The 18,103-nt window shown below is 31.0% G+C and overlaps 1 protein-coding gene across 1 annotated transcript; it reads left to right on the forward strand.

Annotated features, from left to right (window-relative positions):
• The first annotated feature begins 731 nt into the window (after positions 1-731).
• Positions 732-7,531, forward strand: LOC132742069 (uncharacterized). Its single transcript, XM_060730353.1, has 2 exons — positions 732-1,252; positions 6,029-7,531. Exons 1-2 carry the CDS (start codon positions 1,192-1,194, stop codon positions 6,634-6,636), a joined length of 669 nt encoding a protein of 222 aa, XP_060586336.1. The 5' UTR covers positions 732-1,191; the 3' UTR covers positions 6,637-7,531.
• The last annotated feature ends 10,572 nt before the right edge of the window (positions 7,532-18,103 follow it).

Raw genomic sequence — 18,103 nt, forward strand, 5'->3', positions numbered from 1 at the left:
AAGTAATATATATTTATACAGAATTCAGACTTTAAAGTTGACTTTATAAGGTTTGAAATTATATAAAGAAACGCATCATTTATCTGACCTAGCTGAAAAACGAAACTAGATTTTTCGGAAAATCTAAATTTAACAAACGGGAAGTATATATCTATTACTTGCTTATTTCATAAAGAAACCAATGAATTGACAAATTAAATGTAGAATGTACACAGAATTGTCAGCAATGTCGAGTTGGTTGGCTGACGTACCATCAATGATAAACCACATAGTCATACCATTTAACTCAAGTGCAATCACGACAGGTTACGTTGCATATCCCTCAGCATTCAGCATAACCCGTTTACTTTTGCAAGAATTGTATTTGTATTCTAACGATATTCATAAGTCCCTGATAATTCGGCCGGAAAGAACAGCTATTTTTAAATAAATATTTAATATTTTCATATTAGCTTGAATTGACACTTTCTATAATGCTAAAATACCCAAAATGTTTTAATAAAAACAGGTTATTCAGTAGTATGTTCTGACGTCTAGGTTATCAGAAAGTCATCGTTGTATAGTTATTATTTAAAAGATAAATTGGTTATAAAATCTATGCTTCGTACACAAACGGTAGTTTTAAATGGGTATGTGAAAGAATATTAACAATGTTAATTTGACAATTTGACAATTTTATTCTGTGTATCATCAAAACGTTTAATAGAGATATCTCAAACGTATGGATGATACAAACTACCTGTGCGTTTTATAGATTATTGTCTCTGCATGACTACTGAACGGAATAGATCAATTGAATGATATAGTTATGATCTGGTATTCAAATTATTAAAGCAGTTGACTATAGAAAACCTATTATACTTGTTATAATGAACAGTGTAGACCATATTTTTACGAAATTGTAAACCAAAACGATGGATTGTATATAAAGCTAAACAATTATATAGCTTGTATAAACATTATCACCATTTATTTGTAAACCAAAATCTCCAAAAATGTCTGCAGATATGAATATCAACGACGAATTTCACAAAGATGGTAAATTGGCAGATGTGACAATCGTTGTTGAGGACCATAAAAATACCAGTCTGTAAGGCAGTGCTCAGTATCGCTTCACCTGTGTTTGTGCCATGTTCGAAGGTGACTTCCAGGAAAAAACAGAGAAGGAAATACAATTACCCGGAAAGAGTTATGAAAATTTTTTTTGAGTTTCTGAGATGCATTTATCCTGATAAGATGAAGATGATAACCGGTATGGCATGTTATTTCACTTATTTTTTTTAAATAATACAGTTTTATAACAAATGATGTTTTTATTTAACACAATTATCATGAGCGTAAGATATACACTTTACATCATTATAAATGTATAGTAACAACTTATCAATATATTCGGTCAACTTTGTAAAATTTTGTTTGTTTTTGGGTTTTACGTCACAGTATAGGTCATATCGCGACGTTCCAGCTTTACTGGTGGAGGAAGACCTCAGGTGCCCTTTCAGGCACGAACGGGCACCTGAGTAGAACCACCGACGTTCCGTAAGCTAGCTGGATAGCTTCCTCACATGAAAGAATCCAAAGTTCCTGTCGGGATTCAACTTTGTATAATACGATGTGAAACTATTATTATACAAAACGTATTTGTGAATATATTCTGCGGTAGCATCATTATAATAATAAATTTTTAAACGTTCACCAATATTTTCAAGTTAAATCTTTCATTTATACATAAGGAACTTTTGTCAATTATTCTTATTGGAAAACATTCTTTTATTTATTTATAATTTAAAAAATTAATGGTAAAATATTGTTCAATATGATCAATCAATCTTATATTATGGCATTTTTAAATTATATTATGCGGAAACATCATGATATAGAGTCAAAATAACAATATACTATGTAAATCTTTCATTATACGATATCAGTCTATGGATATACCATCTACATTTATAAATATAGTATGTGGAACGTTCTTTACATAGTATAAGTGTTAAAGTGACCAATTCAAATTTTGCCTTTATTTCTTTACTGTTAATTTAACGGAAGACAAGGTGAAATCAGACGGCCTTTGGCTGTAAAAATGAAAGTACAAAAATGATATAATTCTGTAAAAATCTAACTTTATTATCGGCTTGCCCAGTGACCTCGCATAATGTACCAAAAAGACACGCATAAAGTTAAAACTGATTACCTTCGATATGACTTTACCTAAAAACTTCAAACAAAATTTTCAGTGTACAGTAAGTTGGCCAATAACGGATTTAAGCGTTTAAGAACCAATGACTTTAAAGTCATAAAATATAAAAGCATGTTGATTAGAAGAATTTTAATTCCTTTTTACAGTATTTTCCCGTAAATCTATATTTTGAATGCAAACTTCTAGTCAACATGTCAATATATTCATGTATGCACATTGTATAATGAAAGGTTGACATCATATAAGGACACATTGATATCATATATTGCTAAATAGACTCTATATAAGGATAATTCCTCATAATATATTGATTTGTTAACTCTTTATAAGAAAGATTCAACATAATATATTCGTAAATGCACATCGTACACTGATAAATTGACAACAATTAACGACAGATTAACATCATTTATCGTTAATTTGACCTCTATATATGATGTTCGACATAATATATTTTAAAAATACACATCGTATAATGAAAGATTAACATCATATAAGGACACATAACATCATACATTGTTAAGTTGGCTCTATACGAAGACGAGTATATAATCTAGTGTTATTTTGACTCTATATAAGGATGGTTATACATAATTATATTTCGTAAATGCACATCATATATTGAAAGACTGACAAATCACATAAGGACAAAACTGACCTTTATAAACATGGTTCCACAAAATATATTCAATTAATGCACATTCGCATATTGAAAGATTGGCATCAATATAATGACACATTGACATTATACATCGTAAGCTGACTCTATATACGGTTGTTTCCACATAGTTATTTACTGGTATTTCGGACGCTAAATAAGGATGGTTTCACATAATATACTCAAATATGCACATCTTATATTGATAGATTGACAAAATATAATTAAAAGGAGACATTGACATCATATACTGTTGACTCTTTATAAGAATGAGTCAATATAATATATTCATAACTTCACATCTTATTATGGAAGATGGCTGTCTTATATTGTTATTTTTAAATATTTAACAATTTATATAATATATAATATTTGGATTATATATAAGTTCACTTCGACTATATATGCATTAAAAACACCTTCTTATTTAACCAGAGTCCACTATATGCACCCACAGTTACAATGTATGAAACCATACCGTCAGTGTATGAAACCGACGTAGCAATATATAAGTTGATTTTCTCAATATATGATTCCAATTCTTCAATATATAGTACCAAAATAAGATGTATGGAACCAGGTATCCTTACATGAAACCGAATTATCAAGATATCAATTCATTTTAAAATATATGAAACCAATTTATAAATGTATGAAACCAAAGTAGAAATATATAAGTTGGTTATCACATTATATGATACAAAGTCTTCAATATATTTTACAAAAATAGCAATATATGGAACCAGATGCCCTTTATATCAAACCGATACATCAATATTTTAATTCATTTTACAATGTATGGAACTGAACTAGCAATATATTAGTTGATAATCACTTTATATGATACCAATTCTTCAGTATATTGTACCAAAATAGCCATATAGTGAACCAAATGTCCTTATATGAAACCGAAGTATCAATATATTGATTCATTTTTACAATTCATGAAACCAATTTATCAATGTATGAAAACAAAGTTGCAATGCATGAGTTGATTATGATATTAATATGATACATCATGTACCAGTTCTTTAATATATGGTACCAAAGTAGCCATATATGGAACTAGATGTCTTTACATGAAACCGAATTATCAATATATTAATTCAGTTTTACAATATATTAAACCATTTTATTAATGTATGGAACCAAAGTAGCAGTGCATAAGTTAATTTTATATTATATGATAGCATTTTCTTAAAGAAAAATAGCCCATTTTCAAGTCAAAAGGCTAAGGTTAATAGGTTCTGTTTAAAACAAAGCATACACTTTTTATAAAAAATCAATTATTTTCTGGTTATTTTCAAACTTTGTGAGTAGATTAACCTTGACGTGTCCTACTGGCCATGCTATTTTTTTCAAAAGGTAAAAGTCGAGAGGAAATTATTTTTTAAATATGTTTTTGTTAATGGCCAGTACGACTCAGTAGCTTCAATTATGACTTTGAAACTTTACATACATATATAATGATAAGTTTTGCCTGCCCAGCCAATTTAAAGGTCAAAGTGAATGTGGCCTTAAATTCAAATATTTCCTTATTTAGAAAATGTGCAGTATGCCATCACTGAAGCACGCAGGTATTTTGACATTTCTTGTTATCTATGGCTGCTCTCCAAGCACTGACTACAAGTATTTGTTTCGGTTTCATTTAATCACATTTTTTTCAAAACATGGCTTCTTTGGTACCATATATTGAAGAACTGGTATCATATACTTGTAATGTGATAATTAACTTTTAAATTACTATTTATGTTCCATACATTGATAAAATGGTTCCATATATGGAAAAAAATGAATAGATATATTGATAAATAGGTTTCATATTAGGACACCTGGCTCCATACATTGTTCTTTGGTACAATGTATTGAAGAACTGGTATCATATAGAGATAATCAACTTATAACTTGATACTTTGAATCAATTCATCGATAAAATGGTTTCATATATTGTAAAAATGAATTAATATATTGATAAATCGGTTTCATATTAGGACACCTGGTTCCATACATTGCTACTTTGTAACTATATATTGAAGATCTGGTATCATATAATGCGATTATCAACTTATATATTGCTACTTTGTTTCAATACATCGATAAAATGTTTTCATTTATTGTAAAAATGAAATAATATATTGATAATTCAGTTTCATTTAAGGACACCTGGTTCCATACATATATAATTTGGTACCATATATCAAAGTATTGGTAAGATATAATGTGAAATCAACTTATATATAGATACTGTGGTTTCATACGTTGACGACATATTGAAATACGAATTTATATATTAATAATTCGGTTTCATATAAGGATATCTGGTTCTATACATCTTATTTTGGTACCATATATTGAAGAATTGGGAATCATATATTGAGAAAATCAACTATTGCTACCTCGGCTTCATACACTTACGGTATGGTTTCAAATATTATTTTGGATTTATATAATGGTTTCTGGTTTAAAAAGAAGGTGTTTTCAATTCATGTATTGTCGAAGCGAACTTATATATTATCCAAAAGGTTAAATTAATTGAAAAAGAACAATAAAAGACAGCAATAGCTTTCCATATCTTATAATGACAGACTGACATCATGTACGTAAGGACATATTCACATCATATATTGTTTACTTTGTTAAATAATTATTCAATATGATATGTTAATAATTTCACATCTTATAATGACATACTGACATCATATAAGGACAGATTGACAGAATATATAGTTATTTTGACCTTTTATAAGGATGGTTCCACAAAATATATACAAATATGAAGACCGTATAATGATATAATTACATCATATGACGACACATTGACATCGTATATTGTTCAATTGAAATCATGTAAGGATGCCGCCATATAATATATTCATGAGTGCACATTGTATAAAGAAAGGTTGACTCAATATATTGCTATTTGAAGAACATAATAACATTCAGTTTTATAATGATAAGACAGTCAATGCTTTCCATAGTTTTCTTACCACATCACTTATTTACAATACAAAGCTTTCAAACTAATAATACTTGTTAGTGACATCAAGTACGTGTATAAATCGAACGAACATTTTCGTTTAGTGTTCGCAATACTTTTAAAGATTGTGATCTTAATATACTAAATCTATCAACACGCTGTTATTTTTTCTTTGAAATGTGTATATCTTCAGACAGAAACGTTTACACGCTTCTTCCTTTGGCTCATGAATATAACGTTGAGGAGATGATAAAACGTTGCCGACAACTGATAATGCAAATAGTAAAGAATAAACACACAGGAAACATTAGGGAATTATACAGGCACATTCATTTGTCTGAACTGTATAACCTGGAAGAAGTAAAAGAAAAGTGCATTTATCTAGCCTCAGAGAATACTCTCCACCGAATCAAAGCTGCCAGAACGGCATACCAAATATCAGATGCCAGTCATTACAAGATTATAGAGATAGCTCTAAGGAGACGAGAGTTGGATAAATTTGATGACGAAATCTTTAATGTTTGTAATACTAAGGAGGAGACAATAAAAAAGAATTTCGATAAATTTTTCGGAATAACTTGTGAATTAAAAGGACACATCAGTACGGAAGGATACAGTGAAAGAGATATTTACAGAGCATTGAGACTAATGGAAAGGTTCAAAATTACTGAGAATCACAAAAGCATCAAGTCAGAGCTAATTCAACGGTTACAATATGTTTATGATAATGGAAAATATATAGAAGAATTTCATCTTCTCCCAGAAAATATTAAAGAATCTGTACAAAATAAAAAAAAATAGGTGAATGTTAGGCTTACAATAATTGAATATTTCCTTATTGAGATCAAAACCAGCTCTTAAAACTTGTAAGAAATAAGAAGATCAAAACTTGAGTCAGATCGGTGGCTTTTGTAATGTAATACAAAGCATTTATCTTTCGGTAAAATGATTTGATTATTCGCTGTCAAAGATTTCAAAATTTTTTAACATCATAAAAATTTAGTTTACCCGTTTTCATTTTTTAACGATTGTACTTACAAAAGCAGAGCACTGAAAGTATTTTTGCGGCTCGATCAAAATTAAAACTTTAGTAAACAAGCATGCACCGAGCCAAAACTTCAGCTGGTAACAAATTAAACTATTCTTTTTTTCTCAGTTTTAGATTGAAACTATGAAGAAAAAATAACGGTATTAGAGTATCTTGATTAATTTCAACAAATACAACGCTTCGTTGACCAAACTGTATCTTGTTTGCATGACCTCTTTGTTCTACCATGACTGCTTGAGAACAATATCCCATGACCTTAGATACGGAGAAAACCTTTATAGAATATTGTTCCAAACTTGGCATTCAATTAAATTCAAAAGATTATGTTCGATTGATTAGTTGTGTCAGTTCTGTTCCGTGAAAGCCCATGGTAGTTTAACCACTAAACAAGGCAATAGTGTATTATGTTGTCTGAATATATTATAGACGCACCGAGACCTTTAACATGCACACAATCATCGCTCAACAACGACATTTGTAACGTTTCTATGGGAAATTAAACTGAAATAAACTGCGATTTTAACATAATTAAACATACAATAATGCAAAGGGCCACTATTGAAACGGCTCGGCAATACTTACGCATTGACATACCCGCCATATTTTACTTTTTTTCTAAGAGAATATTCACGAATGTATTTATGCTTGTTCTTATAAAGGAACCACTATCGGATATTATGTGAACTTATATATTGGAACTTTAGTTGATTCTGAAACAAAACACTGGTTTTGGTGTATTTGTAAGATAAAGATCAGTATCAAAACAATATGTTAGAAAATTTTGGTAAATATATTATTATAAAATATGAAAAACAAGATCAACAAGGAAAGGCGGCGTTCAATAAGACTTTCGGGAACAGTGCATGTAAATGCGTGACCAAGTAGAAACTAAGTGAAGTGTATACTAGATGGCTTGTTAATGGAAATATTTGTATACTATAAACAAATGACATTATCCGACCATTTCATGTTATTATAAGCAAATGAAGGGTTCGTAAATCTTGGCTACAATGATTGAAATATAACATAAATTATCTAACATGTATCGATCAGTCTTACTATTTAAACTTACTATTTAAAACATTCTAAAAAGAGGGTGGCTTGTGTAATAAAGTGTTATTACACGTAATCTTTTGTTATTTTGAAGCTCCAAGCATATTTTATGTGTTTGCATTTTTGTGTCGCCTGGTACTAAGTAGCTGCGACATATCCTTCTCGGTCGTCTGTCCGTCTGTCTAACAGTCACAAAACATTTCCGGACTTTCATGTTATTATAAGCAAATGAAGGGTTCGTAAATCTTGGCTACAATGATTGAAATATAACATAAATTATCTAACATGTATCGATCAGTCTTACTATTTAAACTTACTATTTAAAACATTCTAAAAAGTGTGTGGCTTGTGTAATAAAGTGTAATTACACGAAATGTGTTGTTATTTTAAAGCTCCAAGCACATTTTATGAGTTTGCATTTTTGTGTTGCCTGGTACTAAGTAGCTGCGAGATATACTTTCGTCGTCTGTCCGTCCATCTACAGTCACAAAACATGTCCGGACTACTCCTCAGAAACTACTGGTGCAAATTCATCCTAACTTTACAGGAATGATCAGTACCAAGTCTGATCTGAATATCATCAGTACTCACAGGTCAATAATTTTTGTAAGAGTTATGGGCCTTTAATGTTGTCCGGAGGACTCCTCTTATACCACTTTCGAAATTTCAATGACACTTTACAGGGCTTATCAATAGCTCAAGTCCTTGCGAATATTTCACAGTTTTACCGCTTGAATGATATTTTGATGAGATCTGGCCCTTGGATAAAAAGTTTTTTTGTATTTCCTGCTACACAGAAGCTTGTCAGAGCAACTTATCAGTAACTACTGATGCAAGATCATCATATTTAGTTGTTCATATTGTCAGCATTTTCCAGTTCAATATTTCATTGTCAGACTTATGGACCTGAAATGATTTTTATTTTTTAAGTTGTGTCTAGACTACTTATCTTATACTAATGATGCAAATAAAATTAAACTTTACAGGAATAATCAGTATCTCAAACACTTGTGCATAATTAGTTTTCGGGTGAAATGATTTTTGCAGAGTTTAAAGCCCATGAAGAAAAATGCGTTTTCGGCTATCAATGATAAGGCCACACTTGTGATCACTGATCGCTTTTCTATATTACTTTAATGATAACCTGCATTAACTGATATTTCTTAACATAATATATTGCCGGCCGGTCTCTATGTCATCAGATATTGACTACAAGATGGTTTAACATTTATTGAAATTAGACCAAATATGAAAATTGTTTTTGACGAAAAAAAACAGGGAATTTTTCAGAACCGCTTTGGCAAGAATGACTTTCAATTCAAAACTGTTATAAAGAAATGATGAATATATTTAAACATAAAAAATTAACGCTACGGAAAAGTAATCTTAGGATCTCGAGCTGTGTGTCTGCAAAAAAACTTAATCTTTACTCATTGCTCAGTAATACTCGTAGTTGGTTTAAGGAACGGATTTGAGCTAATAGGTTCCTACACATTCGAACTAAAATAAATTTTGTATAATCTTAATAATTGAATAAAAGCAATAATCCTCATGAATTTCTATTATTGTTTATATGTAGAAGTTTCAAGTAAATACCTTATTTAAGAGATTTGCAGGTATCTGTAGTTTGTGGACTTTTTATGTCTGGTATAACTTTATCAAAATACAAAACGAATTATTATATTTGGTCTACTGAGCCGTCATGTAGGGTGTCATGTAAATACCTACTGATTTAATTAATTATGCTTAACATTCCAAGCATCCAATATTTTTTAAAATTCTATTTAGTAAATACACCGTTTTGTCTAAGTAACATATATTTAGACATATAAATAAAGTTGACTTTCAAAGGTTTGAAATTAAATAAAGAAATATCATCATATCAAACTTAAAGTTGTATGTATCTGACCTAGCTGAAAACGAAACTAGAATTTTCAAAAAATCTAAATTTAGCTTTAACATACAGGAAGGAAGAATACGGTAAGTTTATTTATTTATTACTTGCTTATTACAAAACGATATGCATTTTAAAGTCTTAATGAATATTTATTTTTTTATGTGTTGAAAAACGGTTGCTACCATAACGATCGTTGATAAAAATTCATTTACATAACTGAATCGTGAGAAATATTCAGCAGGATTTCTTGAAAACGATTGATTTTCAATATTAACTTGTTATACTATAAAAAGCTAATTCAACATTTCAAATCTTAAATCACTGAAACGAACACTTGATTATAAAATTTTGCACAGACCCATGAAAGACTCAGGAAAAGGTCGTTTCAATCGACTACTGTCATATTCACATTAGATTGCATAATGGTTATCGCTCCTTTTTGAAAATGAATTTGTACATAACATTTATCTAGCGTTAATATATTGACTTTGTCAAGTTTTTCTCAATAGAATGATTGTATTGCAACACAAAAATTATCAACATGCATAAAAGTCATAATAAACCATTATGCAAATAAAGTACCCATTGTGCATAACATGGGCTTATTTCTTAAGGTCTTAAAAAGTTTTGTTCCAAATATTTTGTAAAATTATGTGTTTGTTTTGAAAACGAAAAACAAAAACTGATTGAAATTATTGAAAAAAATAAATGTAGAATGTACACAGAATTGTCAGCGAGGTCAAGTTTGTTGGCTGACGCACCATCAATGATAAAGCACCCAGTCGTTTAATTGTGTCAAAAAGTTTGCGAATGCTCCAGGCATACCATTGACTTGATAATTTTAAATTTAGTGCCATCACGACAGGGTTACGTTGCATATCCCTAAACATTCAGCATAACCCGTTTAGATTAAGAGATTTACTTTTGCAAGAATTGTATTTGTATTCTAACGATATTCATAAGTCCCTGATAATAAAGAACAGCTATGTTTATATAAATATTTAATATATTTAAATAAGCTTGAATTAACACTTTCTATAATGCAAAAAAAAAACAAAATGTGCTAATTAAAACAGGTTATTCAGAAGTATGTTCTAACGTCTAGGTTTTCAGAATGTCACAAGAAACGGATGTCAGCTGCAGCAATTATGAAAAAGGAGAACTGGAGGATAAACAGACGTTGATCAACAATGAATTTTGTGAAGAAAATGGAATCGCAGACCTAACACTGATTGTAGAGAATCACAAAATACCACTTTGTAAGCCGGTGCTATGTATAGCATCCCCTGTGTTCCGTACCATGCTAGAAGGTCACTTCCGGGAGAAAACAGAGACTGAGATACCATTGCCCGGGAAAAGCTGAGATGTATTTATCCTGACAAGATGAAGAGAGTAACCGGTATGGCATGTAAATAATTTGAAATATTTGCTTATCATGAATCTTTTAATTTGATTTATGTGTGTAAGCCTGTTAGTAAAATTGCGGCAAAAACCAAAATTTTGATTTAAAGATCCATTAAAAACGTGAAATACATATAATTAGAATAAACAATTTGCACTTTATTCCATTTCATAACCATAAAATAACTTTGCGAATAATACGATCTTTCATACATGTATGATACATGTATGTATTACTATAGATATAATGTGTATTATGATGTAATGACATTATTTAATATCAGGCATACGAAAAAGATAAAGGTATGAAGGGAATGACCAGGACACTCACTACGGGGCGAATAAACGTGGTGTCCAAAAAAAATTCAAAGGTAGATCTTCGGCTTTGTAAAATGCGGATATACGTTATGCCTTTTATTTTTAAATTCCATAAGGGCAATCTGGTAAATGTACATGTTACATCAAAATGTTCATCATGAAAACATGCCATTTTTTGTAGAACAGAACGTCTACATGCTTCTTCCTTTGGCACATGAATATAACGTTGGGAAGATGATGAAACGTTGCCAAAAAGTACTCAAGCAAACAGTAAAGAAAAGGCACAAAGAAAATGTAGAGGAATTATATCGGCATATTCATTTGTGTGAACTGTATAGCTTAGAAGAATTGAAGGACAAATGCATTTATCTGGCCTCAGAACATACTTTAAAACAGTTCAAGACGGCACAAACGATACATCAAATATCAGATGCGAGTCATTACAAGATTATAGAACTTGCTCTGAGAAGACTAGAGTTGGATAAAACTGATGAAAAAGTTTTTAAAGTCCAGAATGCAACTAAGAAAAGTAGGTATTTGGGTCAACATAGTTATGTTGACAGTATAAACTGTGAACTGAATGGAGTGTTCGACATGGATAAACAAAATCTAGAAGATATGTTCAGAGCGATAAGACTAATAGAACGGTTTAAAATTACCACAAATGACCCGAACGTCAAGTCAAACATATTAAAACAGTTACAAACTGTTTATGAGAATGGGGAAGGTATTGAAGAATTTTATCTGCTCCCAGAAAATGTTAAAGATGCTTTACAAAACAACACTTAAGATTTATGCCATTATTTAGGGTATACAGTGGATATTTAGGAAATGTTTTTGTAACTTTTGAAAAAGGTGAATTTACTTCTGAACTTTTACGTTTAACTTACTGTTTGTTCATTTATTAATTCATTTAGCAAGAAAAACAATAGATACTAAACAATTATGTTTTATTTCAGAATTCTTTCATTCCACGTGATTTTGTCTCTATAGACAAAGAAGGAAAAAAGAAGGTGTTAAACTGCCAATAAACACTTGTTAGGGACTACTTGTATATGCGACTTTTATGTTTTCATCCTCGATTATATAAATTACAAAGCCTTTTAAAGGAACAATAAAAAGCATTTTTATTTATATTTTCAATTCTTATAATGTTTTCTTTTCACACAATACCGAAATAATATCCCTCATACACTAACGCCACATATTTGATCCATATCAGTAAATAAAAAAAATGACAAAACGGCGCCAATCCGTAAGCAGCGCAATGTCGTCATCCTAAGTCAATAACTCATTCATAAACAAGCTGACGTTATTTCATACATACAAGAATGATAATTTGGGCAATGATGTAAATACAATACGACGTAAGTTTTTATTGTTGAAAACTTGATAAAATAACGTGTTTTCTTATTATTTATTTTGTTTAATAATTTCTATACCTTTGCAACAGTAGGGTGCGAAAATCGAACAGCGTTATACGAAAATCGGCACCGGAATTTATTTCCGCTTGAAAAAATAACATTAGTGATTTTCATTATTTTATCGTGATAGCATCGAAATAACATCGGTCTGAGAGGTGTATACCGGCTATTTAACACCGGTTTTGTCGTTTTGATGCGAAAAAAATTAACCACTCAGGCCTACGGCCTTCGTGGTCAATTCCTAAGCATCAAAACTCCAAACCGGTGTTAAATAGCCGATATACACCTGTCAGGTCGATGTTATTTCGAATTTCTTACGTCGTATTGTGTTTACATCAGTGCCCCATTTATCATTCTTGTATGTATGAAATAACGTCAGCTAATGAATGAATTGTTTACTTACGATGACGGCATAACGCTGCATACGGATTGGCGCCGTTTTGTCAAAATATTTATTAACTGATATTGATCAAATATGTGGCGTTAGTGTATGTAAGATATTATTTCGGTAATGTATGAAAAGAAAACATTATAAGAACTGAATATATATATATAAATGTTTTTATTGCTGCTTTAAAAGGCTTTGTAAACTATATAATCGAGGGTGAATACTTAAAAGGCGCATATATCAAATCATGTTCGAAACAGTTACAAATAACCTTTCATTTTCCCAATGTATTAAACATTTTATTTATAAGTCAATTTTTGACCTTCAAGTGTGGCCTTGACCTTAATCTGGCACAAGGGAAAGATGGGTTTTGCACATCACCCAGTTTGGTTGAACATTTAAGTAAAGTTTGAAGAAAATCCTTCCATTAGTATAGAATTTATAGAGTAGACACAATATATTGTCTAGTATTGGTTGTATGTAAATTTGAAGACTTAAAAAGGGGCATAACGTTGTCAAAATGCAATACAGAGTAATGAAACTTGACCTGCATATCTTATTTGCCACACCTCATATATCTTTTAAGTTTCAAGCAAATGTCTGCGCTAGTTTCAGAATTATTCAAGTACATGTTAAAATTTAAGAATATTTTCTAAGTCAATTTTTGACTTTCAAGTGTTACCTTGACCTTTAGCCGGCACAAAGGTGACATGGATTCTGCACATAACCTCGTTGAGGTTAAAATTTGAGTAAAGTTTGAAGAAAATTCTTCCATTAGTATAGCATTTATAGAGCGGACACAACATATTGTCTAATATTTGATGTATGTAAATTTGAAGACTTAAAAAGGGGCATAACTTTGGTAAAATGCAATACAGAGTTATGAAACTTGAACGAACAGCATATCGGAATTGTGACCCTTCAAAAGTATTTTAAGTTTCAAGCAAATACCTTTTCTAGATTTAGAAATATTCAAATAAATGTTAAAATTTAAGAATATTTTCAAAGTCAATTTTGACCTTAAAGTGTGACCTTGACATAAAGCCAGCAAAAGAGTGACATAAGTTCTGCACATCCCCTGGTTGAGATGAACATTTGAGCCAAGATTGAAGAAAATCTTTCAATTAGTGTAGGACTTACAGAGCGGACATGACATACTGTGTAATATTTGATTGTTTGATATTTGACCTTCAATTGTGACCTTAACCTTGAGCTGACACATGGGCAACATGGTTCTGCACATCCCCTTGTTGAGGTGAATATGTGAGCCAAATTTGAAGAAAATCTTTCAATTAGTGTAGGACTTACAGAGCGGACACAACATACTGTGTAATATTTGATTGTTTGATATTTGACCTTCAATTGTGACCTTGAACTTGAGCTGACACATGGGCGACATGGGTTCTGCACATCCCCTGTTTGAGGTGAACATTTGAGCCAAGTTTGAAGAAAATCTTTCAAGTTATGTAGGACTTACAGAGCGGACACGACATACTGTGTAATATTTGATAGTGTTTGATATTTGACCTTTAATTGTGACCTTGACCTTGAACTGACACATGGGCAATATGGGTTCTGCACATCCCCTTGGTGAGGTGAACATTTGAGTCAAGTTTGAATAAAATCCTTCAATTGGTATAGGAGTTATAGAGCGGACACGCAAATGGAGACGGACCGACCGACGGACCGACCGACGGACCGACGCGACAAAGCGAATCCATTATAGCCCCCCCCCACATTTTGTGGTGGGGGTATAATAAGCGATCACGGACCACATACATTCAATTACAAAGGAAAACTATTTTTTCTTGGATAGCTGCGAATTTCTTGATGTTAGTACAGAGTAAATGATTAATAAATATCTACATTTTTAAGTTGGTCAAATAATTGCCGTTCACGGTTAAGAATACTACAGAGGTTTGTTGAGAAACATATTTAATTAAAACTTGTAGATAACTGTACAATCATGTTTTCTTATTGATTTGGTCTACTTCGGATTGGTACTTAATATGTTCTTATTATGCAAAACAACAGAATAAAATGTTCTTTTAACAAACAACAATGTACTACTTTCAGTAGATGTTGATGATTTTCCCTGTCATTCTTTCAATATCACGACAATTGCATCAGACAGACTGAATATCCTATTACATTGTACATTACATGGTACGTTCTCTAACAATGTGTATGCTGATTATATCCCCTTATCTGTCTTGGAAACAAGATGATGCTTCCCGAAATAAAAGTATTTTTACTATGGCCAACAGCATCTGAACATGTTGACGGATATCACAAGGGGGTTATAAGATATGACACTGTATATTCAAGGACAGCGTGGATGAGCACGTGATCTGTAAACTGTACCTGATTGGTTTATATAGGAATCATCATGATAGAATGCCTTAATTTTTCAAAGAAAAACTAAAGTATGTATAATTATGATTAAATTACCTTGCCGAACGAAAATGACTAAAAGTAAAATTTTACAATGTACTGAAGTACTCGTATACCTGAAAATGGTTTAAGTGTTTCATTAGAAATTACTATATAAATTTGAAGCTTGAACGACATATAATTTCTAGCTCTTAGATATATAACGATATTCATATGGATAAATAAGCAAATATTTTATACTATGAAATGAGTTAAACAATCTAAATCTTGATTTATGATACGATAAAAACAGGACAATTTGTGAAACTTGCAATGCGTTTAAATGGTTAAATCAAGTAAATTAAGGTACCATCACAAGTCATCACTGTTTATCAGAGTATGTAAAATAAATTAAATCCATTCCAACAAGAAGGTCATTCATATAAGACTTGAGATGGCATGTATGATATGGAATAACATACTAGTGTTTGCTATTTTGTTACTTAACTTTCGTTCGTTTTTTTATGATCACAAATACTCAGATAATTGCACTGTTACAAGACAATTTTGATGGAGAATATATGAAAGAATTATATCTTCTACAAGAAAATATTAAAGAGTCTGTACAAATTAAAAAAGTAACTGTTTTTGAAAATGCTTACAGTAATTGGATGTTTTCTTATTTGTAACTTTTCACTGTGATTAAAACTGGCAAGAAATAATATGATCTAATTTTGAGTCAGATCGGGGTGGCTTTTGTATTGTAATACAAAACTTTTATCTTTCCGTAAAATGAATTGATCATTCCCTGTTAAAGAATTAAAAAGATATTAACTCATCATAAAAATTTAGTTTACACGTTTCCTTTTCTAACATTTGTACTTACAAAATGTAGCACTGAAAGATATTTTGCGGCTCGATTAAAATACTCTGGTAAACAAGCATACATCAATTGATCACAAATCTAATTTTTCTCTTTTTTTCTCAAAACTAGATAGAAAATAAGAAAAATCGCCGGTATTGGAGTATCTAAATCATTTCAATTATATAAAAATACAACGCTGCGTTAACCAAACCGTAATTTGTTTGCATGACCTCTTCGTAATGCGATGACTGCTTGAGAACAATTTCCCATTGACCTTAGCGACGGAAAATATCTTTAAAGAATACTGTTCTAAACTTGGCATTAAGATTATGTTCGGTTGATTATATGTGTCAGAATGTGTACCGTAAAAGCCCATGCTAGTTTAACCACTAACAAGGCAATAGCGTTTTATGTTGTCTGAATATATTCTAGACGCACCTAAACTTTTTACACGCAAAGAATCATCGCTCAACACCGTCATTTGTAACGTTTCTATAGAAAATTAAGCAAACTGAAATAAACTGCGATTTTATTATAATTAAACATAAAAGTATTCAAAGGGCAACTGTTGCAACGGCTCGACAACGCACTGACATACTTGCCATACTTTACCATTTTTCTATTTGAAAATTCTCCTATACACACCTTTATGCTAACCTGCTTTCGGCTTAAATTTGTTTATTAAAACGTTGGTTACGTATGGTGGATTCTGACTCATAAATTGGTTTTGGTGTATTGGTAAGATAAAGATTACTTTCAAATCAATGTTGGAAAATTTAGGTACATATATATAAGACTTTCGGAAACAGTGGATGTAAATTCGTAGAAACTAAGTGAAGTGTTTACTTGTTGGCTTGTTATTGCAAATAACACGCTAACTTATTTGACTAGACTTGCAGGCATAACTGACAATAACTGATCTTTTTCATTTCATATATTGCCGACCGGCCTGTTATGTCATCAGGTATTGACCTTATGATAGTTTACTTTTTATTGAAATTTAACTTAATAAAAACGTTTGTTTGACAGAAAAACAGGACATTTTCCTGAATTCCATCGGCACGAATGGCTTTTAATTCAAATCTGTATCAACAAATGATGAACAAAAAAAAAAGATAATAATCGACGCGTCGTACGTAAGCTCAGGATCTGTAGCTGCGCAGGTTCTAACGCCGTATGGAACAGGCATTTGTTTCCATAAGCAACAAATACCCATTGCTCAGGAACGGATCGAGCTTATAGCCACCTGCACATTCGAACTAAAACAAATTTTATATAAGCTAAATATTTGAATAAAAGCAACAACTCTCATAAATCTCTATCATTTAGATGTGGAAAAGTTTATTCTTGGTGTAAAATTAAAAAAAGTTGTTAAATTTGGCCTATTGACCCTTCATATATGGTTTCGTGTTAATACCTACTGGTTTAAATATGTTTAACATCCCACAAATCCTTTGCTTTTATTCAGTAAATACATTTTTGTCTAAGTAACATTTATTTA

Source organism: Ruditapes philippinarum, unplaced genomic scaffold (assembly GCF_026571515.1).
Source record: "Ruditapes philippinarum isolate M1 unplaced genomic scaffold, ASM2657151v2 ctg4329_1_1_1_1, whole genome shotgun sequence".
Taxonomy (NCBI): Eukaryota; Metazoa; Mollusca; class Bivalvia; order Venerida; family Veneridae; genus Ruditapes; species Ruditapes philippinarum.